This window comes from Pholis gunnellus (assembly GCF_910591455.1).
Source record: "Pholis gunnellus genome assembly, chromosome: 12".
Classification (NCBI taxonomy): domain Eukaryota; kingdom Metazoa; phylum Chordata; class Actinopteri; order Perciformes; family Pholidae; genus Pholis; species Pholis gunnellus.
The window spans coordinates 16,600,546-16,626,072 of record NC_136539.1 but is presented as its reverse complement, the minus strand read 5'-3'; the positions used below and the strand labels follow the sequence as shown (position 1 = coordinate 16,626,072).

General features: G+C 42.9%; 4 protein-coding genes across 6 annotated transcripts; 1 reads left to right on the top strand and 3 right to left on the bottom strand.

The window, feature by feature from the left end:
- Positions 1 to 276: 276 nt before the first annotated feature.
- Positions 277 to 2,219, bottom strand: cUnh3orf38 (chromosome Un C3orf38 homolog). Its single transcript, XM_079169762.1, has 4 exons — positions 2,046 to 2,219; positions 1,765 to 1,940; positions 1,365 to 1,582; positions 277 to 1,081 (listed from the first exon to the last, which is right to left on the bottom strand). Exons 1-4 carry the CDS (start codon positions 2,170 to 2,172, stop codon positions 718 to 720), a joined length of 885 nt encoding a protein of 294 aa, XP_079025888.1. The 5' UTR covers positions 2,173 to 2,219; the 3' UTR covers positions 277 to 717.
- A 493-nt stretch (positions 2,220 to 2,712) lies between these two features.
- On the top strand, positions 2,713 to 10,491 carry LOC306704466 (uncharacterized protein). 3 transcript variants are annotated; one of them, XM_079170831.1, is made up of 12 exons: positions 2,713 to 2,749; positions 2,837 to 2,914; positions 4,242 to 4,481; positions 4,616 to 4,742; positions 5,623 to 5,775; positions 5,875 to 6,060; positions 7,013 to 7,086; positions 7,214 to 7,411; positions 7,626 to 7,763; positions 7,866 to 7,955; positions 8,070 to 8,213; positions 8,830 to 10,491. In XM_079170831.1, the coding sequence occupies exons 3-12, from the start codon at positions 4,242 to 4,244 to the stop codon at positions 8,956 to 8,958; spliced, it is 1,479 nt and encodes a 492-aa protein (XP_079026957.1). In that variant the 5' UTR covers positions 2,713 to 2,749; positions 2,837 to 2,914; the 3' UTR covers positions 8,959 to 10,491. The 3 variants fall into 3 exon arrangements, with proteins under 3 accessions (XP_079026957.1, XP_079026956.1, XP_079026958.1); XM_079170830.1 differs by having other exon boundaries at positions 2,719 to 2,914; XM_079170832.1 differs by lacking the exons at positions 5,623 to 5,775; positions 5,875 to 6,060 and having other exon boundaries at positions 2,719 to 2,914.
- Positions 10,492 to 10,726: 235 nt separating this feature from the next.
- LOC306704380 (zinc finger protein 654-like) lies at positions 10,727 to 20,316 on the bottom strand. The gene is made up of 12 exons (XM_079170700.1): positions 20,155 to 20,316; positions 18,845 to 18,990; positions 18,315 to 18,396; positions 17,867 to 18,002; positions 17,036 to 17,238; positions 16,731 to 16,867; positions 16,365 to 16,506; positions 15,893 to 16,177; positions 14,617 to 15,780; positions 13,626 to 14,380; positions 12,438 to 13,519; positions 10,727 to 12,338 (listed from the first exon to the last, which is right to left on the bottom strand). Exons 1-12 carry the CDS (start codon positions 20,278 to 20,280, stop codon positions 12,334 to 12,336), a joined length of 4,263 nt encoding a protein of 1,420 aa, XP_079026826.1. The 5' UTR covers positions 20,281 to 20,316; the 3' UTR covers positions 10,727 to 12,333.
- Positions 20,317 to 23,281: 2,965 nt separating this feature from the next.
- On the bottom strand, positions 23,282 to 25,087 carry htr1fa (5-hydroxytryptamine (serotonin) receptor 1Fa; the record flags this gene model as incomplete). Its single annotated transcript, XM_079170505.1, has 2 exons — positions 24,977 to 25,087; positions 23,282 to 24,503 (listed from the first exon to the last, which is right to left on the bottom strand). Exon 2 carries the CDS (start codon positions 24,500 to 24,502, stop codon positions 23,282 to 23,284), a length of 1,221 nt encoding a protein of 406 aa, XP_079026631.1. The 5' UTR covers position 24,503; positions 24,977 to 25,087.
- Positions 25,088 to 25,527: the final 440 nt, after the last annotated feature.

The window sequence follows — 25,527 nt, the reverse complement described above, 5'->3', positions numbered from 1 at the left end:
CAGTTCAGCAACCAGGAGCTCCTCCATCTGTTCACTGCTCAGATATACCCACAACAGACCTTTGCATGATTACGTTCAGTTTGAGTCAATACTAATCAGTCACATCTATAAACATTATGGGTTGACTTTTACCCATCCCATGAAAGCACAGCGATCTCAGATTATGTTCAAAATTGTAATGGACTTTGTGGCGTCACATGAAAACACACAATATTCATTCTGTTTGCTCATAGTGACCTCGTCATAACAGAGCACAAGTACACACATACGTTAATATAATATTTATATTTAATATGATACATATTTACAAAACCACATCCACATCTGTATTTACATTCTTATGTAAGGCACAGGATGCAAAAAGCAAAACTTTGCATCAAGGTACAGAATATTTGAAGCAAAACATTCCCACAACAGGAAGCAGCTGAGACTTTTCTGGAAAGTAGAAAACAATAAGGGAACCTTTTCTCAAGCTTTGTCCTTTCTTTATGTTACATCAGTTCAGTGCAAATTACTTTAAGACCTCCACCTACCAGTACATCTTGACACACGCTAAAAATAAGGTAGGAGAGTGGTTTGTCCAGTACAAGTTGCCAGGTCCTGATCTCTGAAAACAACTCTCTGGATAAACGTGTTTGGGGAAGTTAGATGAGTAAAGAGAGAGCATACTCGGACAAAACATTCTCTGGGTAAATAGTATAAAAGACAAGAGTGTTATCAACTGCATAGAAGCTGCAATTCTGTTGAGTTGTAACTCAAGGCAGGCGCTACTATCTCTGTCCCGCCCAGAGCATCCTGCCCTCTGATCTTCAGGTTGACAAACTTGATCTTCCAGCTGTTTTTCTCCAGTGGGGAGCTGATGAGGCCAAATATCTGCTCAAAAATGCCCAGACAGGCTTCGTCTCTGTGGATGGTCCCAGCTACAGCCACCAGTACCAGGCCGTGTGGGGAGGCCAGCGTCCTGAGGCCATGAGGCTGCAGATTGGGACTGAGGAGGAGGTGCTCATCTTTGGTCAAGGCCAGCAGACGAAGGCTAACCAGTTCAGCCCCCAGGAAATCCTCCATCTGTTCGCTGCCAGCTCTGAGAAAGAGAGACACGGCTCTGTTACGGTTTAGTTTTGGGTCATTTCCCCTAAGTTAATCATGACTATTTTAAAACAAGGGTCAAGTTCAAGCCCACATGTGTACACATGTTCTTATCCCACCTTTCAAATGATTCTGAATGCATTTCTGTTTGCAGAACAATTGGTGCAGCCAAGTCCTGCCCCAGATACATAGCTAACTGATGCAAGCACAGAAAAGCTAACAACCACACATCACCAGCAGCTTCATTTCAATCCCTTTACTGTGAATGGCATTCTTACCTGGAGAGGAGGCGTAGCTTCACATCTGGCCAGAAGTGTTGCGGTCCCCAGTCCTGCGGCGGCTGGCCCAGCGAGGGGTTGTGACTGTTTAAGAGTTGGAAGAACCACTGGCAGAACTGCTGGCCGAGTACAAGTGGGTCAAAGCCCACCTCAGCCTTCACCTCTGTGGTCGGTCTCTGTCTAGTTCCATCCGTCTGTCCTGGAAGGCTTTCGTCAGCCTTAAAGAAACGAGACGTAGACTCAAATCATGCCTTGATTACTTTTTAGTAGACGTGTTCCAATAACACATGCTGTCAACACCTCATTATTGACATCCCAATGAAGTACCACCATCTTACCTAAACGATACCTCCAAATATTCAACCATGTCAACATGGCTGACCCGGCCTCCTGTGCCTACCTTCCCAGACGACCACAGCTCCAGCGTCCTTTTCACCAGCTGGTGTTTCTCGCTGTTCGGGGGCATCAGCGCGCCCTCTTTGGCCAGGTACTTGAATACGAGGTCGCGATGAACTTTCTTCCTTTTCAGGAGCTCCTCGGCATTTTTAGTGAAGGAGAGGATTGTTTCCGTGGCCTCTATATAAACAGATGGACATACTATATGCTTTAGGCAGATGTGATATTATGAAAAATAGTATGCTATCTAACTCGCTCCTTCATAAGATTGAAAGCATACGATACCTGTCACATTTTCCACAACAATCATCTTATTCGTGACTGTGTCACAAAGTGAGAGTACGTGGCCTGTTGACATTAACTTCAGTATCTTTGTACATCCAGCGCGCTCTGTTTCTGACAGGCCTGACATTTTCAACAACGCAAAACAAAAAAATCCTCTTCGTTCAAAAGATCCTCCATTCGCGTCCTATTAGAAATGTGTCCGTGTAGGAACATGTATTAGTAGCAAAACATTCCGCACGAAACCTTTAGCTATATCCGGCAAGACTTGAAGCTGCTTTTATGGCTATAGGATTTAATAGTTTCACTAGATGAAATACAAACGAATGACCCCCTTTTACCTATACATTGCAATACATGTATGTGTTACCAATACATTATTTGTAAGGGAACAAGCTACAAACGTTTAGTGGATCATGTAGTGTATTTTTTGAATTTGCAGCGGGAGGAATGTAAACAACAGCAACACATCGCTGGTGAATTCAAATAATAATATAATAAAACAATCATGATAATATAAAAAATGCTAGATAGATGGATAGATTACAGAGGAAATAATCATGATTGTGCTTTGAATTGATAATAGAGATTAATGGCTGTTAACTGCGTTTTACGAGGAGCACTTGAAGGCATCATGAGACAAGATAGCTAAAGCAGAATATCCATGGCTAGCATGCGCAATGAGGATGTACTGCCAGTGCAGCTGGGTCATTTACCTGCAAGATAAGCGACCTTTCAGCTGGCGTTACACATGACTTATTCATCAACAAATATGTTTTGATTAACGTTAACAGGACTGAGGAGGAGCAGCTGTGTGATTTGGAATTGTAACGTTACTGCCGAATTAAAGCAAGGGAGTCCATCGCTCAGAGGTAACGTTAACACTTGCTAATGTATCCACAGTAGCTTCGTAACGTCATCCCACTGATTTAGCCTGTGTACGTTTGACGTTAAATAGTGCTACTCGTATGTCACTGAACGAGTTATTAAAGTAACTGATTTTATAATTGTTGATGGTTTTATGTCTTGTATATTGCTGTTCAGTTATTGCAACAATAATCATATGTTATTCAGTTGCCGAACTCTATAAATAACTTTGGGAATTAAATATAAAGTCAGCCTCGCTTGTTGGTAACGATTAACGGCACGCCCCTTAAAATTTAACCAACAACTTTTTCTAAAACAATAAGGGACTTTCTACTATTTGGTATTCTCCCACAACCCTAAAGTAGCGTAAAGATTATTATTTTTTACTGCTTGGTTTATCCACCATAACATTTTGAAAGACGTTATTATTACTATGTGACTTGAATGTAATTACAAGAGGAAAGCAGTAACGTAGTAAAGCTAAACTATTCTAAAACTGTGTTGTGAAGTCAGTGCTCCTGAACTGTATGTCTGAACTGTAATATCCTCTCTGAAACTGCACAAACTAACGTTAGTGTTACTCCATTATGGACCGCTACATTGTTGAGAAATCAGGACAACGTTGTACCTTGACCTACTTGTATCAACATGAGGTGTGGTTTGATTCAGCCCTTGATGAGCCTCTAGAGACTAACATTGACTGCTGCCTTAAGCTGTGTCAAAACGAATGAGCAACTGTCATTGGCTAACTTCATACAAAATAAGGTACTAACATTTCACATAACTTAGTCTGCTTTCAACACAAGGAAATGTGAAATGAGCTTAAAGGAAATTGCACCAGTCATTTCCCAAGTCGGGTATATATAGTTGCTCAACTCCTAATAATCAGCTCTCTAGAAGTTATAAAGGACTTTGATGTTGCTGGTTTAAATCCCTCAACAGGAGAACACCACTCTACGCTACAATGAGATAGCATTCAAACTACAGAACGTGACGGACAAGAACTTAGTTCCTTCAGCATTTGTGGAATTGTATCCTTCCTCAGGGCACACAATAAGCTGAGAATAAATCAAAATATTGGTAACCTCTGATTTTACTCATCACATTTCTCCTCTGAATGTAGAAAAAGATAAATGTTTTCATGTTTTCAACTTGCGTGTATGCATTCATGAAAATACAACACACACACATGAAGACCAAAGCTGAATATTTCTCTCTCTGAGATCAACATAACTTGCAAAAATCAGAAATAAAAGAAGCTCTGCCAAATTTTCTCTGGACAAGCCACAGCCTGAAACTTTTTGCCCTCTTGTCTTCCCGTCATTGCTGCAGATGGAGGACTTTAAGAGCACTACTCTGGGCCGGGTAACGGTCTACTCTATCCAGGGCTGCCCACACTGTGTGCAGGCTAAAGCCACCCTTGGACGTTTGGGAGTCCCGGTATGTGACGTGGATGTGGGAAGGCATCCAGAGCTCAGAGCCAGAGTGAAGGAGCTGACGGGACGCAGCTCGGTCCCTCAGATCTTCTTCAACAACATTCATGTTGGGGGCAACGATGACCTGCAGAAATTGGTGAGAAGGAGTGGAAAACACCGGAAGATGCTACTTCCTCATTTGAGCTCTTGCCAACTTAGTGTAATGTATTTATTCTTTTAACGGGGTAAAAACGTATATAAATACGTGATTGGTCTACTTCACTCCCTCAGGCTCCCGAGGAGCTTCAAAGGTTGGTGAATCTGGTGAAGAAAGAGCCTCTTCCAGCAGATGCTCCACCACTACCAGAGGAGACTCAAGCAGAGGACGTGGCTGGGGAGGCTGGGGAGACTGATGGAGGTGAGGGATTTATTGATCCGACACAAACTAGAGAGTTTTTTGCTTTTTCCAGATCACTTAATTGCCTCCAAATGGGGAAACGGAGAATTCTATAATCTGTGCAAATTCGGTGCTGAAAAAGACTTAATTCTGCCGTCTTTTAATGCCTTAACCCTTTCCTAATGCATGGTGTGTTCTTATTGTTTACACTGTTTTCCGGGTGGATTTTCTGCTTAATGTTTAGCCATTTGTTTCAGAATGGTTTAGCCTGCTCAAAAATGGGTTGTCAGCTGATGAAATGAACCACGCCGAAGGGAAAACGTTGATGAACTACGACTATAGTTTACAACTCGCGCTGATACGGGCATGGTGGTATGTTCGGGTAACAGCAGATAGTACCTCATCATGTGTGATTATCAAGCTCCCTTCTGCTCTGTCCAAATGACAGACACAGGCTGTTGTGGAGAAAGATTATGAATTCAGTGACAAATACAAAATCTATTACCTCATATTTCATCTCATTATGTTAATTTAATTTAATTTAATTAGTCCTTGCCCCCTCCGCAGTCTTGATTATAACTCTTCTGATGCTACATTGGACGTTGTTTCAGCAGCACAGGTGCATACGCCACTGTATAGCCCAATGCTAATGTGGTAAACACACACTAAAAGTTGTCCAGTAAGAGTTGTCTTAAAGACCCATGTTGAACAGCATTTGAATTATCATGCTCATGAATTGGTCCTTCTTCCTGACTAGCTATAATTCTTTATTCAGGTGCTTCCTTTTCCACCAGCCACATGTGCTTTTTGCACATATTCTTTCATACATGCGGGTATGAACACGTGTATTTGTGTGTGTGTGTGTGTGTTTGTGTGGCTTGGCACGTTCCTGCCCTCACAGAGTTTGTGTGTGAGAGAGACGAGTTTGCAGACCTGGTAGAGGACCTCAAACATGGCAATGTGATTGCCGCTCATAGGAGGGGACTGACATTGTACAAAAAGAGCTTCTCATGTGATCAACTGGTTGACTGGCTGCAGAAAGAGAAGGGCATGGGTAAGTGAGGCTGCAGAACCTGCGGTGCAGCTTTTCAGCTTTCAAAGTACAGTCACATCCAGATCTGTCGTCTCTTGACTGTGGCCGTGTGTGTGCTAGCCAGGGCCGAGGCCTGTAGTACTGGCCAAGCACTGTTGCAGAAGAAGTACATGGTCAGTGTCCGTGGCGTTGGGCAGCAGGATGGCAGTTTTGGAGAAGGGAAAGACGCTCTGTACAGGCTGCTGGAGGATGACCCTCATTCAGCCCTCAACGCAGGACAGACGGCAGCCTGCAGCCCCATCCAGGGTAGGTCAGGTCTGGATCAGGCTTTGGGACATGCACACATTGCCTTCCAGGTTCATGCTGACTGGTGTCCCCCCCCCCCAATGCTCTCTAACCCCTGTCCTCTCTCTGCTGCTGCCTTGGTATATGAGGACCCTTCTGGGTTTGTGTATTGCGTCAGTGAGCTTCGTGGTGGGAAGATCTGAAGTAGGACTTAGTGATATATCTGTTATATGGCCTCTGATCAAATGAAATAAATAAAAGTAAATCATTCAAACTTTTAGCAACTGAAGAAATGAAGAAAAAAACGGCCTGAAAATATATATATATCACTGAAGCCCTGTTTCAAAACCTTGTTTTCTTTTCTGCAGGTTTGGTGTCATCTTTTTGACCGATTCATTTATCTCTTAAACGTTTCTTGTTCTGTGGTGGTGGTGGTAAGACACTTTGCCTGGCTCTGTATTGTGTTTCTACCTGAATGTTGCACACCTCTCGAGGCTAACTAACAAGCTAATCTGTGCTGTACAACACAGAGGGGATTATAATCTGTGCTTTTCTAAGTGTTGGTGTTGTTACGCTCTGCTGTTTTCTCTCTTGGATTTATCAGCAATGCTCTCTTTTCTCACGGGTAATATCTTCCAATAATAATCTAATTTGTACAACATCCAGGTTATCATTTCATGGGTTTATTTCACAGCTACTTTAAATATGCACTTATGTTATAGCGCCCCATTTCAACCCCCATATTCTGTCCCAGCTCATTGTTAATGTTTTATAATCCGGCTATGAACTGTGTCGATTTTACATCACACCAAAACATTGAGTTTGTCTTTTTAAATCGATCCGATCTTTGTCAAGGTTCTGGGGCTATGCTAACACAGGTGCTCTTAACATTCAGATGTTAGTTCATCTCACCAGTGAATGCTAGTGGACTTGTCAAACATTAACCATCTCTCTCTCTCTCTCTCTTTCTCAGCTGCTGAACTCTCTTTGATCGTACGGGAGTTGATCCTGAAATTGTTCTCTGAGCATCTCTCTGCTGATGGCAAGGTAATGTCCTCATCGCCTCGCGGCCTCTGACGCAGGGTGTGTTCGTCTGTACTACCTGATCTTACTGTACATCGGTGTGACTAAACTAAATTCAGAAAATGGGTCTGTGTTGTACTCGTTCCCGCAGTCTGTGGACTACAAGGGCATGTCGGCGAACCCTGCCTTTGAGCGCTACTGCGAGCTAGCCGTTCAGCTGCAGAGGGTGGAGCTGCTTTCACTGAGTCGGGAGGAGAAGCTGGCCTTCTTCATCAACATCTACAATGCCTTGGTCATCCATGGGTACCTGCGCCTGGGGGCCCCCACCAACATGTGGCAGCGATACAGAGTAGGCTGCGCTAATCCCCCCAGTCCTACATTCCACAGAGTCCCAATAGAATTTTTTTTTTTGGTGCTGATTTACATTAACATACATTATTTTACATCCAGATTGAAATATAAAGATAAAACATCTGTACTAAGTGGCATGAATAGTTGTGTTGTCTTCAGCAGGAATGTATAAGATTGCATTCAGGATATTTCTTTTCCTGTCCCGTTTATAGTTCTTCAACTACGTGAGCTACCTGATTGGAGGAGAGGTGTTCACATTGCAGGACATTGAGAATGGAGTTCTTAGGGGGAACAGGAAAGGCGTCGCACAACTTCTAAGGCCCTTCTCCAAAACAGACCCACGACTACAGGTATTCAGACATTCTGTTAAAATCACCGCTGAGCATTTCACTGATTCGCCAATGGCACCTTTAATGTGATGTTGAATTCCAATTCCCTTGTTTGTCCTCTAGGTGGCCCTTCCAGATGCTGAGCCCCTCATTCACTTTGCCTTGAACTGTGGCGCAAAGGGCTGCCCGCCAATTAAAACGTACACCCCACAGGTAAGCGGATTTCAAAATGACTTATGGGGTATATTGGGTATCTACAACATCTCTGGTGAATATTAGGAGGTGGAATGGGTCCGACATCACTTCTGATCTACTCAACCCCATCAGGACATTGACAGCCAGCTCCGCACAGCAGCGGAGGCCTTCTTGGAGAACGACGACGCCTGTTTGGTGGATTCTGGGAAAAGAGAAGTGCGACTCAGTCAGATATTCAAGTGGTACAAAGCTGACTTTGGAGGAACTGATGAAAAGGTAGGTTTGACTCCCAATGACCAACGTTGTGGTCTTATTCACAGACATAACAGCAGCAGCGGTGAAAGAAGTATTCAGATCTTTTACTCAAAGTAGCAATGCTTCAGTGTGAAAATATATGTATATTAAAATAAATGTATATTTATAAATGTACCTGCGCAAAAAGTAAAATTAATCATTACGCAGAATGGCCCATTTAACAGTGATTTATATGATATTACTGGGTTATGATTAGCAGCATTAGTGTTTAAATCACTTTATGTTGCAGCTGGTAAAGTGGGGGCTGATTTTATGACTTAATATACAGCTTTAACGATAAAACTCATCATCTATCATATAATGTATTTCTTGATTTAGATGTTGTATTATAATCTGAATGTGGAAAGTGATTAGCAACTGAAGTTATAAGTGAAAAGTACAACACGTGCCTCCAAAATGTAGTGGAGCCGAAGTAGAAATGATCCTAAAATGGAAAAAACATACTTTCATTAAGCCCAGGACTTGACTCATACCTCATGTCACAATCCATGATTAAAAATGACAGACGGTGATCTAAAAATACAAGCGTCACCTTCTAATGACGCAAACCTCACGATCCACCTTCGCTCTCTCGTAGCTGCTGACGTGGGTGGTGGAGCACATGGGGGCCTCTCCGAAGAAGACCAGCCTGCAGGATGTCCTTTCCGCCGGGAAGACCAAAGTCAGCTTCCTCCCTTACGACTGGAGCTCCAACAGTTCCCACTGAGCACGCACACGCACACACACACACACACGTCCAGCTATATGCTATGTCTCTCTGCATCTGTCCACTTTCTACTGAGCTGCATCTACTTAAAAACCAGGTTGGTGATGATGATGATGATGATGATGATCCACTGGTCCTCAACCATGCAAATGGTTTTTATGCAATACAAACTGTAAATCCAAGTGGGGAGAGGGGCACATTTGCACTGTACCATCGAATCATACTTCTCTTGGAGGCTGATCCTAGCTTTACGGTCTTGCTGAGCGCACCTAATCCCTATGTTTGGAAGTTGTATACGAGTTTTACATTCAACTTTTATTGGAGAGCCGTCGTAAATTGTGTTTAGAGCTCAGACTTTTCCTCGTCTCGATGAGTTTTAATTTTGAACTCCTTCCTGTGAAGCTACACGGTTGTTCTCCCCTCCTTTTGATCAAAGTCTTCCATTGTCAATTGGAAAAGAGCTTCTGGTGTTTTGTAAAAGATATAGGAATATTTATTATCAACATTTTTATTAAATCTACATCCCTGACACTTTGCATGTTTATCACCAAATTTGAATGCTGTTGACACATATTTGTTCTTCTTTCCCACACAAACAATGTTCACTGATGGTCAGTGTCTGCGGGAACTGAAAACATTTGTTTTCCTTCAGTAGTCATGAGTGAAATGTAGCAGTTCATGTGTTGATTAGTTTGTAGTTTCTTTGGTGTGTTAAGTGTGTGCCTGGCTTACCACAGACTTACCAAACTGTACAGGACCTTCATTTCTTTTTCCGTCATTGAATTTCAACTGAATCAGTTTTCCATTTTCCCTGGCCTTAAAAGTTTGTAAGACTTCCTGTTTTTAACACAACTCTTCCAGTGTGATGACCACACATTTACGTCATATGATTAGAGTGTTTATTAGTGTGTGGCTTACAGAAACCCTTCTTTCTGCCGCCTCTGTTTCCATCATGTTAAGGATTTTCTTATCTCAGGTCAAAAGAAAATGTGAGTAGAAACATGATGCATGTTGATCAATTTCTGCACAGTCTGCACAGTCCAAACTCTTTTGAAAAGACATGCACATTACTGTAACTGTCCGTTTGTTTATTTGTCCATAAGCTATAAGCAGCACCAAATCATGAGGTTCAATGAGCATGTATTAAAACTGGAATGCATTTGAATGGTGGCCTGTAGCAGGAGTCGCTGCTTTGTTTCTACCCTCTAAGCTCAGCCATAACAACTCGTCGGCCCTCAACACTCATCCTCCCAGTTAGACGATTCGAAGTGTCAAGTGTGACCCGAACGTCACCTCCGGCTTAACTGAAGACAGTGAAAGTGCACCCTCGGCTTTACGGCACGTTGTGGGATGAAATGGACAGAAGAAAAAGGCTTTTGTTTCCCTACGTTGATGATCCCTGTACTTACATTACCTCGTGTATCAGGAACATGTGATGCAAAAAGTTTTTTAAACAAGCAATTCTAATATTCTATTTTCCTCTTTCCTTGGGGTTAACAATAAAGCAATATGTTTATGAATGGTAAATATGCAATGCTGAATTAAAATAAATGTGTCTGCTGTCTTTTACTGTATTCTCTCATTGCATGTAATATATATATATATATATATATATATATATACATATATACATATATATATATATATATACATATATATATATATATATATATATACACACACACATACAAAAGGGTTGATCTACAGGAATGATGTGCAACAATATTAACTAATACAATAATTATCATCGGCAACAACAGACTTTTAGTTTAATTTGTTTATTCAAACACTTTCTTTAAGAAAAATAGATAGGGAATCATCAATACCTTTACAAATCCAATATATTAACATTTGTACATATAAATAAGCAGGTTCAAGTGTGCAGTCCCGTAAAAACGTTACATTAAAAAGTTATTAAACAGATCAACCATCTCAAAAGTATATACATAACTAGATATTCTACATATCGACAGGCGTGGAGTTAATCTGAGTAAAAAGAAAACTTATTTAAAGCAATCTGGCACAGTATGACAGATTTACTGTTCATCTTTAGTCCGAACACTGATTAAGTCTTGGCACAAATGCAGTGGTGAATCCTTTCTACTGTATATAGTAGAGAATGATCGTGTGACAGTATGAAGGCAGATTTATATGGTTTCAGACATTTTGGTCACAGCTTAAATACGTGATTCCAGAGTTAACAAAAGACAAACCCAAACAGCAGCCCACATCAGTTCAGCTGAAAACACCTCAGACGGCTTGAAGACCTGCTGTATGAGATAGCGGTACTAGAGACTCAACCAGCACATCTCTCCTGTTGAACACATCCTCTCTGAAGAGAGCAAAGCTCAGGGATGTGCATGATTCATTAGGAAGACTACATTACTTTAACACATGCTTAAACAGAAGGCAACACACATCGAGCACATCTTTCCACAATATTTCATACAGTTGCAAGGTCTGTTTTTGATATGCTGCATGTGATCGACAAAATTTAGACAGGACTTCGAAATTGAGCATAATGTTGAACACCACAGCTGGAAGAAACAGATGTTCAAGAAGTCCCTTTGGGAGTGTGAGAGGACACCCTCTGCCACCAGCAAAGCATGAGGAGAAAAAAAACTACTCAAAGCCAAGAGCTGCCAACCCATCTTTCCCCCAAATACCTGATTGACACGGTAAAATAAATTGTCCATTTAATACATTTTGGTGACTTTTTGCCTATATTCTTAAAAATCAGAGGCTTACACTAGATGTAAGAAATATTTAACTCCACTTGATCTAAAAAGAAAACTTGTTAGTGTCAATAGGTCGAATAACAATAATACAAATACTTATTTCAGTTACATATACCATGTGTTACTATAACTAAACCACGTTATAGTGAGTCCAGCAAATGTTTGTCATTAAAAAAAACCTGTCCTTCTGTGGCCTAACAGGAATACTGTGATTACGACGTATCTTAAGGCGGTACTTAACAGAGAATGTGGCTCTAGGGAGGTTGTCTTCGGCCAGAATTCATTTGTCGGTTCCCAGACATTTCTTCAAGTTACTTTTAAAATTTGGTGAGAAAACAAAAATTAGTGTTTTTATAACCAGTGTTTATTGAAAAGGCAAATAAATATTAATTCATCCTACATAATATATATATAAATATATATTCCTCACAGATTTGTGTTTGTTTTACCTTCTTGACACACTGATGTTTCTCTCAATTTAATTAAGAGACAAAAAAAATCCCCAAATACATAATTTTGGCACATATTTCCCCTTTGTTTACAAACTGGTATGTAGTACTGTGTGGGCGTATAAAGAAAGGGTTCCAGTGTTCCGTTATCTCGAATGACCTGAGCCAGCTCACAGCTCCTCTCACCACTAACCTAAGAAAGAAAAGAAACAAGTTGATTATCTAGTGTTAGAAATATCCACACAATAATGGCTCGATACACTTTACAATCAGGGCATCAAGTATTACTTACTGTCATCGTCTGAATCGAAGCCAAAGAGTGACGAGCAGGTGTTGAGGGCTTGGTGTTTCTGGAACTCTTCTAAGGGGCTAAAAGAGGAAAGACATTTGTCACAGCGATGCCGGATCTTCTGCGCGGAGGCCGCGTCATCCACCGGCTGCTGCTCTTCTGGGACAAGCTCCCTGTATCTCTTGTTGCTCCAGTAAATATTTTTCCTCGGAGCGACCTCATCGTTGGACCGCCTCTTGCGCATCGAGAGCCGGGACTCGTCCAGGTAGGTGGACGGCGGTGGCCGGATGAAGGGCGCTTTGACAAAGGTTGCATACGCGGGATCTTCCGGTTTGAAGGTTTTGTGCTCGGTTATGTGCGGCTCTCCCAGCGTCTTCTGCACTCCCTCGGCCAAAGTGGACAAATCCTCAAGGTCCCGGACATTCAAGGGGTCCCACTCGATGGGCGTTCGCTTTCGACAGCTCTTACTTGGAGTTGATGTAGCAGCACCGGTATGGGACGTCTTTCCCTCTAACAATTTGTGTCTCGTCTCATCCTCATGTCCATTGACGGCGGCTTTGCGGTCGTCTGCGGGCTCATGACCGACTGTGTTCTCTGAACAATTAGGAGGTCTAGACGGGTCCGGATTACTGTCTGGGACATTTACTTTGCCAGGCTGGTCTTGGGTTTTGTTAATTTCTCTGAAACCCTCATGATTAGAGGCCTCGGCGGGATCAGGGGTCGGACTTTCTCTCTGCCCCTTTTTACTCTGAAGCCATATATCTTCAACCTTCACTCTCTGCTTCCACGGAGCTTCTGGGTTTTGCTTCATCTGTCTGCCGGGTCCCAGCTCGAGTTCCTCTTTCTGAGGCGCCGGGATGTAGTGTCTCCACTCGTGGTCGTAGAGACCTTGAAAGTTTGCGAACAGCTTCTCACAGTCTGTGACTGAACACTGAGGTCTGAAGGGCTGGTGAGTGTTGACGTGGTCCTTTAAATCCTGCAGCGTGGAGAAGCGCTGGTCACACTCCAGGTGGTAGCAGAAGTGCTGGAGAGCGGTGTCGTGGAGCTTCATGTGGTCCTTATAGTGCTGGAGGAACTGGATCTGCCTGTTGGAGGAAAGCACAATGAGCCCAATAACAACCTTTCAAAGATGTAGCTTGCAATAAAGAATCTTTAGCAAAAAGAAGTTTGTGATGCCGGATACACTCTTACCTGAGGCATAGGGTGCACTTGTGTTTGGCCCACACAAAAGTCTTCTCCAGCACCTTCTCTTCGCTGATGTGGCATTTAATGGCGTGCTTTGTTAGCGTGGTGCTAATCCTTAAGAATACTCTATCACAGGACTCTGAGGGGCACAAGTGATACGTGTCTACATCGAAGCCATTTTCTGCTGCTGGCTTCTCCTCCTCCATCACAGACGGATCTCTTACGACCACCACGCCGTCTTTAATGACTACCTGCTCGTCCTTGAATTCGACCAGCTTGAAGAGCTTCACGTCGGGGTTCTTGCACTTTTTGTGAAGCACGGATGTCTTTTTGATGAGCGTGCGGAGGTTCCTGAGGATTCGATCTTCCCTCTTGAGACTCGACACTTTAGTTTTGCCTCCGGGTTTCGGTTCAGAAGTTTCCTCAACGGAAATGGAAGCGGGATCTTCATTCGGAGGTTTCACATTGTGTACTATTCCATTAGCGGCTGGACTGTCCTCGTTGCACGGCTCCTTATCGGGGGGTTTCTGCTTGCTCATCTCATCGATGTGGTCCAGAATATGCTTTTTGGCAAAGGGGAGCTGTTTAAAGCGCTTTCCACAGAGTATACATTTCAGTTTCCTGCTCTTAAGGTGCGAGAGAGCATGCCTCATAACATTCAAGCCTTTGTAGTCTTTGTGGCAGAAGTTGCAGTGGTACATCAAGTGGGAGTATTGTTGAGTGCGGAGTACTCTGTCCTTCCACGTTCTCTTGGCTTTCACCTGGAGAAAAGACAACGAACCACTGGAATAAGTCACAAGTTCAACAGAACAAGTCAGCAGAATATCAAATACAATTCCAACGACTGTGTGTACACAAGCATTCCACTGCAGTATAGTGTATTCAAAGCATAATGCATCGAACAAATAAGACAAGATAAAGATATATTATGTGCCCAGTAAATATGAACGTACATTATGAAATTAGTGGGAGGTTCATTACAGAAAAAACAACTGACCTCAGTGTTTGACTCCTCCGTTTCTACGGTGGGTTGGGGCTCCTGTCCCGTGTCGCCATTCACCTCATCTTGTGCAAAGGATTCTGGTTTCTCACCGTCGGGCTTTTTGGATTTGAGAGAGTAGTTGTGCAGCACTTCTATTGGGCAATCCAATAACTCCAAGGGTGGACCGTCGAGCTCAGGATCAGCTTCGACAGAAGGAACAGCAGTTCGACCGTCACAGATCTGCGGTTGAGATTCCTTTTGGGTTTGTTCATTGAGACCGCTGCCGGAGACCAAGTCAGGATGTTTCTCAAGTTCACTTTCCCTCTCGAGATTATCCATCTGCTCAAATTGGTTCTCTTTCGGTTCGCTCTTTTGTTCAAGTTCGTTCTCCAGGTGAGGCATGTCCGGCTCTCTGTCTTCCGTGTCAGTTATCTCCTCAAAACCAGACTCTTCCTCGGTGAGGGGTACTTCGTTTTCAGGGTAGGTGAGTTCCAGTTTCTGTGAAGGCTTCCGTCCCCGTTTCTTCCCCTTCACCTTGACCGTCTTCCCTTTACCCGTGACCTTCTTCTCTTTAACCGTGACCTTCTTCTCTTTGACTGTCTGCAGCTGCTCCAGCCTCGGGAGACCCTGCAACCATCTTTTCTTCCGACCCTTCCGTTTCAGAATTTGGCTCTTCACACATCTAGACAAGTATTCCCTCTTGCGGTTTAGCGGGGCTTTTACAATAGCTGAATTTTCAATGTTAGCGTGAATGCGTCTTAGTGAGTACACAGGCTTGTTGCCATAGGAGGATTTGAGATTGTATTTGAACTCTGGATCGTCGCCGCGGTCGGCCTCGTCGTCAGACACGGATCGGTTTCTCCTTCGTAGGCTTTTTCTCCATTTCCTCCTCTTCAGAAGAGGTTTTTTTGATGGGGCGACACACTTCTCGGTCTCTCCCTCCACAGCGCGCTGGCAGGAATTCAAACCTTGAGCGCTTGAGTCATTTACACACGTATTTATTAACAGCTCTTTGCTGTTTTCCTTCTCCTCTTCCTCGTATTCCTTCTCCTCTTCCTCCTCCATCTCACTGAGAACAGCAGCCTTCATGACCTTGTCACTCATCAACCCCAGGCAGTGGGTCCGGAGGGTCAGGAGGTTCCAGAACTCCGGGTCAAAACACAGGCGCTCCTTGAGCATCTAGAAAACAAAGATGGAAAAGTCTTAGGCATAAATCAGAATGCTAATACATCCAATACGTCATTACATCAGATCACATGTCCCCCCCGTCCCCCTCTCCACCACCTCTGACCTGCAGAATATGGAAGCGAACGTTGGTCCGGACGGGGCTGTTGTGGAGGTGCGGCTCCTGGTCAGGGTGCATGTAAAGCAGGCAGACGGTTCGGTAAGCGTCCAGGGTGCGTTCCTGGCAGAAGACCAGCAGGGCACACGCTCGACAGATCTCCAGGTCATGAGGCAGCAGGAAGGCGATGGTCTTGCAGACGAGGGACCGGGTGACACTGTCGGTCTGCATGTCGCCCAGCTGCAAGGCCCTGGCACAAAGCTCCACACAGACCTGGACTCCTTCAACCCCCAGCTGGCCAAAAACAAAGTGGTTAAAACAAGGGAAAATGGTAGATAGGAGAAGCTTATTAGGGTCAAGATGATGTTTATTTTGACTCGATGACACAAAAACGGAAGCCGTGTATTTCCAGCTGCTAAATATATCATTCGTCCTGAGAAACACAACATGGAAAAAGAAGATGCTGTGACTCCGGTCGCACCTCTGTGGTGACCAGTTTGATGAAGGGGAAGATGGCTCTGACGTTAGTAGCAGACGAAGCCAACTGCAAGCACTCGGCCAGGAAACCATGTCTGGAGGGATGGGCCCTGAGATGCAACCTGCTCCAGATGAACACCAGGTCCCTGCAAGAGGCAGCAGAGAACAAGCCAAAGACGCCACTTATACGTTTTGATTACAACCGTTCTTATTCCTAAGTTAACAGAGGGGCTATTATACTAAATCAAAAAATATAAAACTGTGTATCTAGACAACAGCTCCCCTCGCTACAAGATTGATCACACACATACTGTGCGAACACTGGGTAAATGACATGAGGAGGAAAGTCCGATCGTGTACTCATTCTTACCAGATGTAGTACATGTCTCCATTGTGTAGCTGCTGGGTGAGGAAAGCTTTACACAGCGACAACAGAAGCTCATCTTTCTCAACGCTCTCCGTGTTGCAGATGATCTCCACGGCATCACGGCCATTTATCTCTGCCATCTGTGGAAGAAGATATGTAGAGGCACATACATGCATAAAAATATACTCCAAATACGAAATAAATCAAAATGCATTACAATCAACAAGGTATACCAAATTTCAGTAAAGAAAGATTCATCTATAAAGCCCCATGATGCCTCACATCCTTTGCCACTCTTCGTCTCTTACCTCCTTGTGAAGGTGCTCATGCAGTGAGGCCTTGTAGAGGCAGGTCAGGTAGGCCTGATGAAAGTACAGATGCTTTCCAGCCTCGCGATTCTCCAGGCAGCTTTTAGCCAGGGCCATTGCCTCTTGCATCCGTTCACAGGCTCGCAGATAGCGAATCCGCAGCTCGAAGAACACGGGCAACTCTGAGCTTAAGTAGTCCTCAACTGCATGGGGGGGGGGTACATGAGTTAATATATATGATACAAGGGTATTTACATATAAGTGTTGGCTAGGGTAATGCAGAGTAATAACACTGATATTGGGGTCATCACAGTTCTTCACTGGCCCTTCGGTTTTGTGGTTCTCTGATATGATGATGAAGGGATTGATGTGTTGTAAAATCTTAAGCAACATTTTCAGATCAGCTACTAGTTTTGCTGAAATATTTTGTAATTTGAAATACATTTTTAGGAGAAACTGGACATAGCATTAAAATTGACTTTACATTTTTACCAAATACTGTAAATGACATGTCTTATGGCCAGACAGCCGAGACAGCCTGCAGGAGAAATTCTCTTCAACAAGTCCATAAAAACCGCAGGAGCTGAACTCCATTTGTGTGTGATGGTACGATAGTGAGAAGTGAATGATACACAGGAAGGCAAGTCTGTGTCACACTCCCCATCAATCAGCACTGCTGCTCCACAAAGCTGTGTGAGCTCACTTCTCCTCTTCTACCTTTCTGTTAAACTGATTACGTTGACTGCTGACACAACCTCAGTGGGTCCAATCAATAGCAAGTCTGGTCACAAGAGTGGGGTGATCCAATTGAGAATGAAGTCATGAGCCTACCTTCTTTCAATGGTAAGTCCGCCTCTTTCAGGATTCCTTGCAGCACTAGATTCTCCCACGGGCCTCCTGCTTTGATGATTAGCTTCACATGCTGAAGGTAGATGTTCCTGTGCCTCAGGAGCTGAGAGTGGCACTCCTGCAAAGAGCAGTAGAAAAAAACTGCTTAATTTAAATGTTTACTTTAAGAACAAAACACTTTTTTGTGAGATGACCTATCACAACAATGACTTTTAGGATATGTTGGTTCATAATTACTTCCTAAATATGGATTGAGTAGCAGTAGCAAACACAGGTAGTTGTTATTTTGCTAAAACATTTGGGGTAACGCTGGCTGTTGGCTGGGTGCTGGTAACTTTTAGTGAACACTCACAGCAGGTACGGCAGCTGGGTGTAATGAAAGTGTGAATAAGAAAACTGAGGATTGAAATGGTGTGTCAGTTTTAGTCACCTGAAATGAATCCAGAATGTCTTTTAAAGGCTCTTCCACGAATTCTTCCTTGCTGAAAAAGAGCATCAGTTCAAAAAAGCTCCTGCAAGACAAAGAGAGGAACATTAGTTCGCCAAAAAACATCCCACAGTAAATATATCTTAATCTGTACAAAAACCTTAGCGGTCCTTTTCTATACAAGTGCTATCAAAGACTAAATAATGACCAATACGTAGCAGCTAATCCAAGCAAAGGGCTTTTTAACTGTAGCTCTACTGGTTTGCAAACATGGGCAGAAAAGATAACATGTGTGTGCTATTGCTGTGGGACAGTGTACCTAAAATGGTTAGCTCCAGTATTTCCCTAAAACAACAAGAAAACAAGGCTGCCATGTTCACTGCGGTACGGCATATGGTTGAGTTTTAGATGACCAGTATGCCTATCCAACGTGTAGGCTAAGAATTCCTCTGCAAAACTCATATCATGAGCTTTACTTGCCCTTATAAACGTCAACAAACAATGTCTCCCATTACATGTTACAGAGTACTTACAAGGCCATACTGCTGAGGACATAGTGGATGTGCTGACAGTCATCAGGGAAGGCCGCGGTGGCTTTGGTGAAACTGCAGAGTGCGGTCCGCAGCACCTTCAGCTGAGGGAGAGGAACTTGCCATTGCCCCGTGTACTCCTCAACCAACTGTGCAGGAAGAACACAGACACGGAGAAATATGAAATACATTTCAATTGATCACCACAGGGGTTTTTTTAACACTAAAGCACACCGAATAAATAGCTGCTTTCAAAATTAATAAAAGTAATTTCGGGACATTTGTATGCAGTGTGCATAAACTGTAGATAATCAAGTGGTTGGTACATCAAGCGTGCCTACCTAATAACAATAAAAAGCTAGAAATGTTAAATCTACAGGACCAATCATGGTGTTCGAGGATGAAAATGCAACACTGTGTCCGTACTGAGGTGGTACAGTCAGCCCATTTAAAATCATTGTGTATTGTAACATTGTTACAATAATTCCTGTGCACAACATGACACAAACTAGCACTTACACAACACTGCCTCAAACAGAGAGGTAATCAGTGTTTGACAATTGCAAAGCTTTGCTGGTTGAACTGCAGTGTGTGTGTCTAATGTTTTAGTGTTCAGTTATCATGCTTTAACTCCCACATCGAGGAAAGGTGGGACAAACTGATTGTGGAGAGTGTAGTAAATTAGATGGAATACGGGATTAAATAACTAGCTTACGTTATATCTTATAAACAAGGCTGATATCACCCTGATGCAAGACTTGAGCATACAATGATTTCACAGTGTTGTGGTTTACAGAAAGTTCGATTTGTAACGTTTTATTATTTAGCTTTGAGTTGCCTGACATGGCTTTTAATCATAACAACTGTGATTTGAGAACATGGAACCTAGTGTTTCCCTTAAATATTAAAAAAAAGTTTTAATAATATCCAATAGTTAAGCTAAACACAGCTTGTTAGTAGACCTATGTTAACCTCGTACCTTTAATAAGCTCAACTTTACTGCTTTAAGTTAACGTTAGCTACAAAGCTAACTAGCTATGCTATATCATACATCGGATAGGCCTATTTTGAGGAACTCGGGTAGCCTACTACATCAAGTTGCCTAGCCAGGAGTACAGTTTATACCTCTCTTCCTGTTAATAATCATTTATGTTGTGTTTAAGACGCGCTATGCCACAGTATTAGCTTCACAATGACGCCAAAACATAACGCTACATGGTCTGGGGACTAACGTTAGCTAGCAACGCTAGTAGCGTTAGCAATAAACAGACGGCGACTATGGAGACCGTTTTACAAAATAGAGACCAGCATACCTCACAGAACTCAGAGCAATAGCCTTTGCTCTTCAGAGACGACTCGTTGTTGCAATGTCTATCGCACAACGTGTCCAGGGCTAATTCTAGCCCGTCTGTTTCCAAATCACTTTCGCTGTCCGCCATACTGTCTGCTGTATCCAGCGCATAGTCAAAGTTGCCAGGTTTGAAAGCTAGCGTCCTCGTATCCCCCACGACAAAATAAAACCAACCTGGCAACCCCATAATTACAGCGATCATCAAGATTGATGTGCAAACTTGAGTTTGTATTCATAAGATGGCAGTTACATTTTTCTAATACTCATACATTTGGTCTGTGAGGGTACTTTTACACTGATCAGATTAGTAGGCTATTGTCATATTGATTATTGCATTAAGGAAAGTCTTACCAGTAGAATTAGTTTTACAAAGTTGATAACATTTTGCTAACTTTTAAAAATAAGTAGTTGACGTTCAAGTAAAAGGTGTACAGCAAGTTTAGCAAAATTTGAACAAACTATATAGAGGAGATGAAAGTTTGACTTTTGCATATCTTGTTCTTCTGTGAAAGAGGGGTTTCAAAGCTCTCTCTAATGAGTCCTTTTTTTAATAATGTCTTAAATTGATGTCAAAAAATATTACAGGTAACAAATCATCAGAAAAGAACATTTCCCCAGATGCCTCCTCAATAACATTTAACGATAGTACATGTAATGTACTGTTGGTGAGGAGGGATTTGGGGCAATAACCCAGTGATGGCAGTGTCGGCAGCTGGAATCGGGCCGGTGTATTTGGTTTGATTCTGGAGCGTCATTCATCCCGAGTCTGCCCGACGTGTTTCTTCTGGTGTGCCGAGTTTAGGCCAGAGCTGGGCCAGGTCATTTTGGCAACCTGGAAACCTTTTACCCTTGAATACAATAACCACTTATTTTTTTAGGGCCTGGCTGATTCAGTGAGAGGTATCCTCTTCTCGTTGCCACTTAGGAGAAAGAGAGAATGCTCTGACTTGTGCTGAAAGTAGTAATTAATGTGTTCCAGTGAACACAGTGGGCAATAGACAAGAACAGGAAGCCCCTGTTTTCGTGATGCCCACTGGTTGTAAGCTTTTCCCGAACGTGGTGCCTTGATGAAGGAGGGATCATTTTCTTCCCTCATTTTCTAAATAGACAACAGCATCCGGATATGATGGTCACAAGGTTGATAAGACAGGGTAAAAGAAGAGGCTTTGATGGGAATTGCTGGGTAAACCCATATAGGCTAAAGTGAATTCAGGCATTTAGTTTCAGATTTTCTGTCCTCTTTTAGAATATTTTTCGTCTATTTTTTAAATTAACAAACATATATTTCCCATGAAACATAGTCTATGTGACACATGAATGCAGATTTTTTTTCTTTACTTTTATTCATTTAATTGATGAGGCCAAAAAAATGATTCCAGATTTCCAGATCCATGAATCTCTGTGTAGAAGCCATAGGTTGAAGCTGTGAAAGACAGTGATGCAGTTCATCACAGCCAACTGGAAAGACCGCAGTCTTTCTGACAGCCACAAGGGGGCGTCATCATATCAGAATATGGAAAATATCTTTAAATATTTAACAGTCGGCAGACTGAAATGTGGGGTTGCAGTATATCCTATTAATGTTCATTTACACATAAAGCTCATCAGTGAGTTATCATGCACGTTATAACTGCTCTCAATCTCTCCATACACACACTGTACTCATAGCACTCACATAACAAACCTTCACAAAGGGAAATGATCAGTAACTCGAAGAAGAACATCATTCATATGTGGGCTGTTTATTATTGATTATTGAAACAGTGAGAGACAAAGACAGAAACAGTATACAAATACTGTTCATATTGTCAGATGTACAGTATGTGCATGTATGACACACTTTATCGCTCTGGCATACTGTACACCCTCACACATGACTCATCCACAATATTTCCATCGACATATCGTGTACCCTCTTGGAGGCAGTAAAGAAATAGTAGTTCTATTCCAAGTACTTGAGTGGGATTCATGTAATGAGGATTTCTGCACTGGTGGTTCTTTAATTCATTGACCTAATGGTGGCTATGGCGTGGGAGTCAGATGTGGTGGGGTGTTTAATGGCTCCAGGACATATAAATAAATATCCCAAGAAATAACTTAAACTAACATAATGGTTGTGTAAAACATCAATTGCAGTGGCACTGTCTTATGGAACATGTAACCCCAATACCTTAAGCCCTCTCCAAAAATGAATCTTTTGTACTGACAGTTGAGACAGGTTCCATTGTTATATTGGTCCCCAAGTATTTTTTCTTTTATAATTCAGAATGTGTTATTGATGGTATGATTTGGTCCTAGATCATAAAGCATTTTATTCACATTGAAGGCATTCTTAGCTGTTAATCCTAAACATTTAAAACATGATAAGTTATGTTCAGCACTGTGAAATTTCTGAAAGGCAGTCAATAACTTTGCGCTTTCGGACTGTCAAATGGATTAAGACAGTATCATTGCCATTACCTGACAAAAAGCTTTAACAATCTACAAATATACAACTCATATTTGTTGGAGGGTTTCGCTGAATACATATCACATTCAACAACAATTTCTGTTCACAACCACTGCGGCAGTCAGTCAGATACAAGTCACCCTCTATAACCATAATCATGGCCACAGGAAATCACAACTTGGTATGCTGTGGTACTTTACACATGTTAGCCAGCAGCTTGCACTAGATAGAAGGGAGGTCATTAGATGGAAAAGCCTTAACGGTCGGCTATTTCAAGGCCCTTTAATGGGGTTGATCAGTAATGTTCAGGCCTCAAAAAGGTCAGCGATGGCCCATTTTCTAAAAATCAATATGTCAGTGTCCTTTCAAACACACCAATTAACATCAAAGGAATCTCAGGCTGTTCTATTAATAGCAGGACTTGGATTTCAATGTGGAACTTTGCTGCAAAGCTCGTTGCTCTGCTGCTGCTATTTAGGCTGTTGGAGTGCCTGGTGGAGCATCTGGAAATGGTTGTCAATCATTATTGTCTCTCAGGCACATTGAGTCAGTATTCAGTCAGTTACGCCAGCCTTTAGTTTGTCCCCTCCTGGTTACACGTGTTGTAAAGTATGGGTTATGATTGTGCGTAATTGATCCATCAGAGGTAATGACTGCACCGAACGAGTCTTTGGAAAGCTTTTTTGAAGTCTTCATTAAAGATGGTGTAGATGAGGGGGTTGATCAGCGAGTTTAGGTAGCCCAACCATGTCAGAAAGTCAGCCATCTCCATCGAAGTACTGCAAGAATCGCAGGTGTTGACAATCACTTCCTTGACAAAAAATGGCAACCAACAGATGACAAAGGCCCCTATTATTAACCCCAACATTGATGCCGCTTTGCGCTCCCGTGAGCCCGAGATCCGTGGTCCTTGGTAAAACTGACTCCTACGTGATTCGCTACGTGACTCACTCCGTGACTCACTACGTGACTCTTTCCGGCGCGCCTTGCACTGGAAAGCCTTTACCGATGCACGCACCCGTTCACGGGGCGGTTCCTCAGTTGAGGGTTCAGAGAAAGACTTTTCTGGTGGACTTATTGGCTCCGGACTTCGAGGTCCACCATCGTCGGCGCCTTCTCCAGCAGGGTAGGATGACGGGATCATGCTCCCATTGGTCATACATGAGTGACGGCTTGCCCGGCTGGCTTCCCTGCGCATATACAGGGTCTGAGCAGCACGGTAGATTTTGTAGTAGAGGATGAGGATGAGCATCAGGGGGATGTAGAACGCTCCAAGGGTGGTGTACAAGGTGAAGGTTATGTGATGGTGCATCATGATGCACTGGTCTTCCTGCTCTGAATCCCCACTGTAGTGCCGCCAGATTAGAGGAGGAAGGGAGATGAGGATGGACAAGAGCCACACCACTGCCACCATCGCCCCAGCCCTGGCCCCCGTGCGTTTGCGAGAGTACTCCACTGCATCAGTAATGGCTCTGTAGCGGTCGATGGCGATTGCAGCAAGGTGCAGGATGGAGCATGTGCAGCAGGTGATATCCACACTCAACCAGATGGTACACACCACCTGGCCCATGAGCCAGGTCTCTTTCTGGATGTACATAATACTGAAGGGCATGACCAGCACCGCCACCAGCAGGTCAGTCACTGCTAATGAGCAGATGAGGTAGTTGGCCGGGTGGTGCAACTTGCGTGTGACTGCGATAGCTGTGATCACCAGGCAGTTGAAGAATGTAGTCAGGATAGCCAGTACAGACAGGGTCATTGTGAGCGGGATCTTACTGGGAGGGAGTTTAGTGGTCTCCAGTGAGTCATTACTACTGCAGCTTGTGGCAAACACCCCTTCAGTGCAATTGAGGAAATCCATTCTGCAAGCAGAATGGACAGGGAGTTGTGCATTAGACATAACAGGAGATTAGGGACATTTTATTTTCAAAAATGTATTTTCAGAAGACGACAAATCATTTGGAGTCAATTCTTTTTTTTTTGACTGCTGTGTATATTATTTTGTTGGTCATCTTGCTGGTCATAATCTGGTGTGGAATTTAATCAGCCAGTCAGCATTTCAGCGCAATAAAATGATTGCAAGAATTGTGCTATTATTCCTACATCTTCTTCTTTCAAACAGTCATAGCCAATGATTTTGCTTTCTGCACTTCAAATACAAAAAATGCCAAAGCTGATCAAATGAAAGTCTTCATTCAAAATGTGCTTGAAAGATAATGGACTTTAAGGACTGTGTCCAAGGTCTCGAAACCTTAAATGGTTGTAAACGCTTTGACATTTTTATATTTGAACTTGTCCACAGATTTTTTCCAAAACTTTAGCAATCCACTCCTACCTGTCTAGGCTCTAACGCGTCGCATCCAGTTGGTTCAGTGTGCAGCAGACCGTCGGCTCGGTTCTGTCCTGCCTGCTTGCTCTGCCATCACATCACCTCTGTCACTCATCAACACCTGGGAGAGAGAGAGGGAACAGAAGAGAGCTGTTGAAGACGGTACAACGACAAAGTAAAGAAACAGCCAAGGACGCGTACACCTACACAGCAGATGCAGTGAATGGTTTAGAAACTCATGTTTGCATGTCTGTTTCAATTCAAATGAACTTGATTCTTGAGGACAGCTTTCTGGATCATTGGGTCTTATTATGAGCTGATCAAGTAAGTATTCACCGATGTGACACCTGCTGTTCCAATTTGGGTCAGTCTAACATAGCTCATTGGCTTGCTCATTGATGCGATTATCCTGAGTTTAACGATAACAATTAATGTTGTGTCAGAGGCCTTTCGAACTCCAAAAGATTCAAAATTGGTGGATAACTTTTCTTGGCATTGTTGGCATGTGAACATACTGACACTTAAAGACATACAACATCAGACAGAAATATTCTGCG

Bases quoted from the DNA above. Each gene is read 5' to 3' on its own strand.
- LOC306704466 (XM_079170831.1), top strand. From the start codon at position 4,242: ATGGAGGACTTTAAGAGCACTACTCTGGGCCGGGTAACGGTCTACTCT. The intron at 4,482-4,615 runs GTGAGAAGGAGT...TCACTCCCTCAG, and splicing joins ACGATGACCTGCAGAAATTG to GCTCCCGAGGAGCTTCAAAG. The intron at 7,764-7,865 runs GTATTCAGACAT...TTTGTCCTCTAG, and splicing joins AAACAGACCCACGACTACAG to GTGGCCCTTCCAGATGCTGA.
- LOC306704380 (XM_079170700.1), bottom strand. From the start codon at position 20,280: ATGGCGGACAGCGAAAGTGATTTGGAAACAGACGGGCTAGAATTAGCC. The intron at 16,868-17,035 runs GTAAGAGACGAA...CTTCTTCCACAG, and splicing joins ATGAGCACCTTCACAAGGAG to ATGGCAGAGATAAATGGCCG. The intron at 13,520-13,625 runs GTAAGAGTGTAT...TTCCTCCAACAG, and splicing joins AAGTGCACCCTATGCCTCAG to GCAGATCCAGTTCCTCCAGC.
- cUnh3orf38 (XM_079169762.1), bottom strand. From the start codon at position 2,172: ATGTCAGGCCTGTCAGAAACAGAGCGCGCTGGATGTACAAAGATACTG. The intron at 1,941-2,045 runs GTATCGTATGCT...CTGTTTATATAG, and splicing joins TGTTGTGGAAAATGTGACAG to AGGCCACGGAAACAATCCTC. The intron at 1,082-1,364 runs GTAAGAATGCCA...TCTCTTTCTCAG, and splicing joins AAGCTACGCCTCCTCTCCAG to AGCTGGCAGCGAACAGATGG.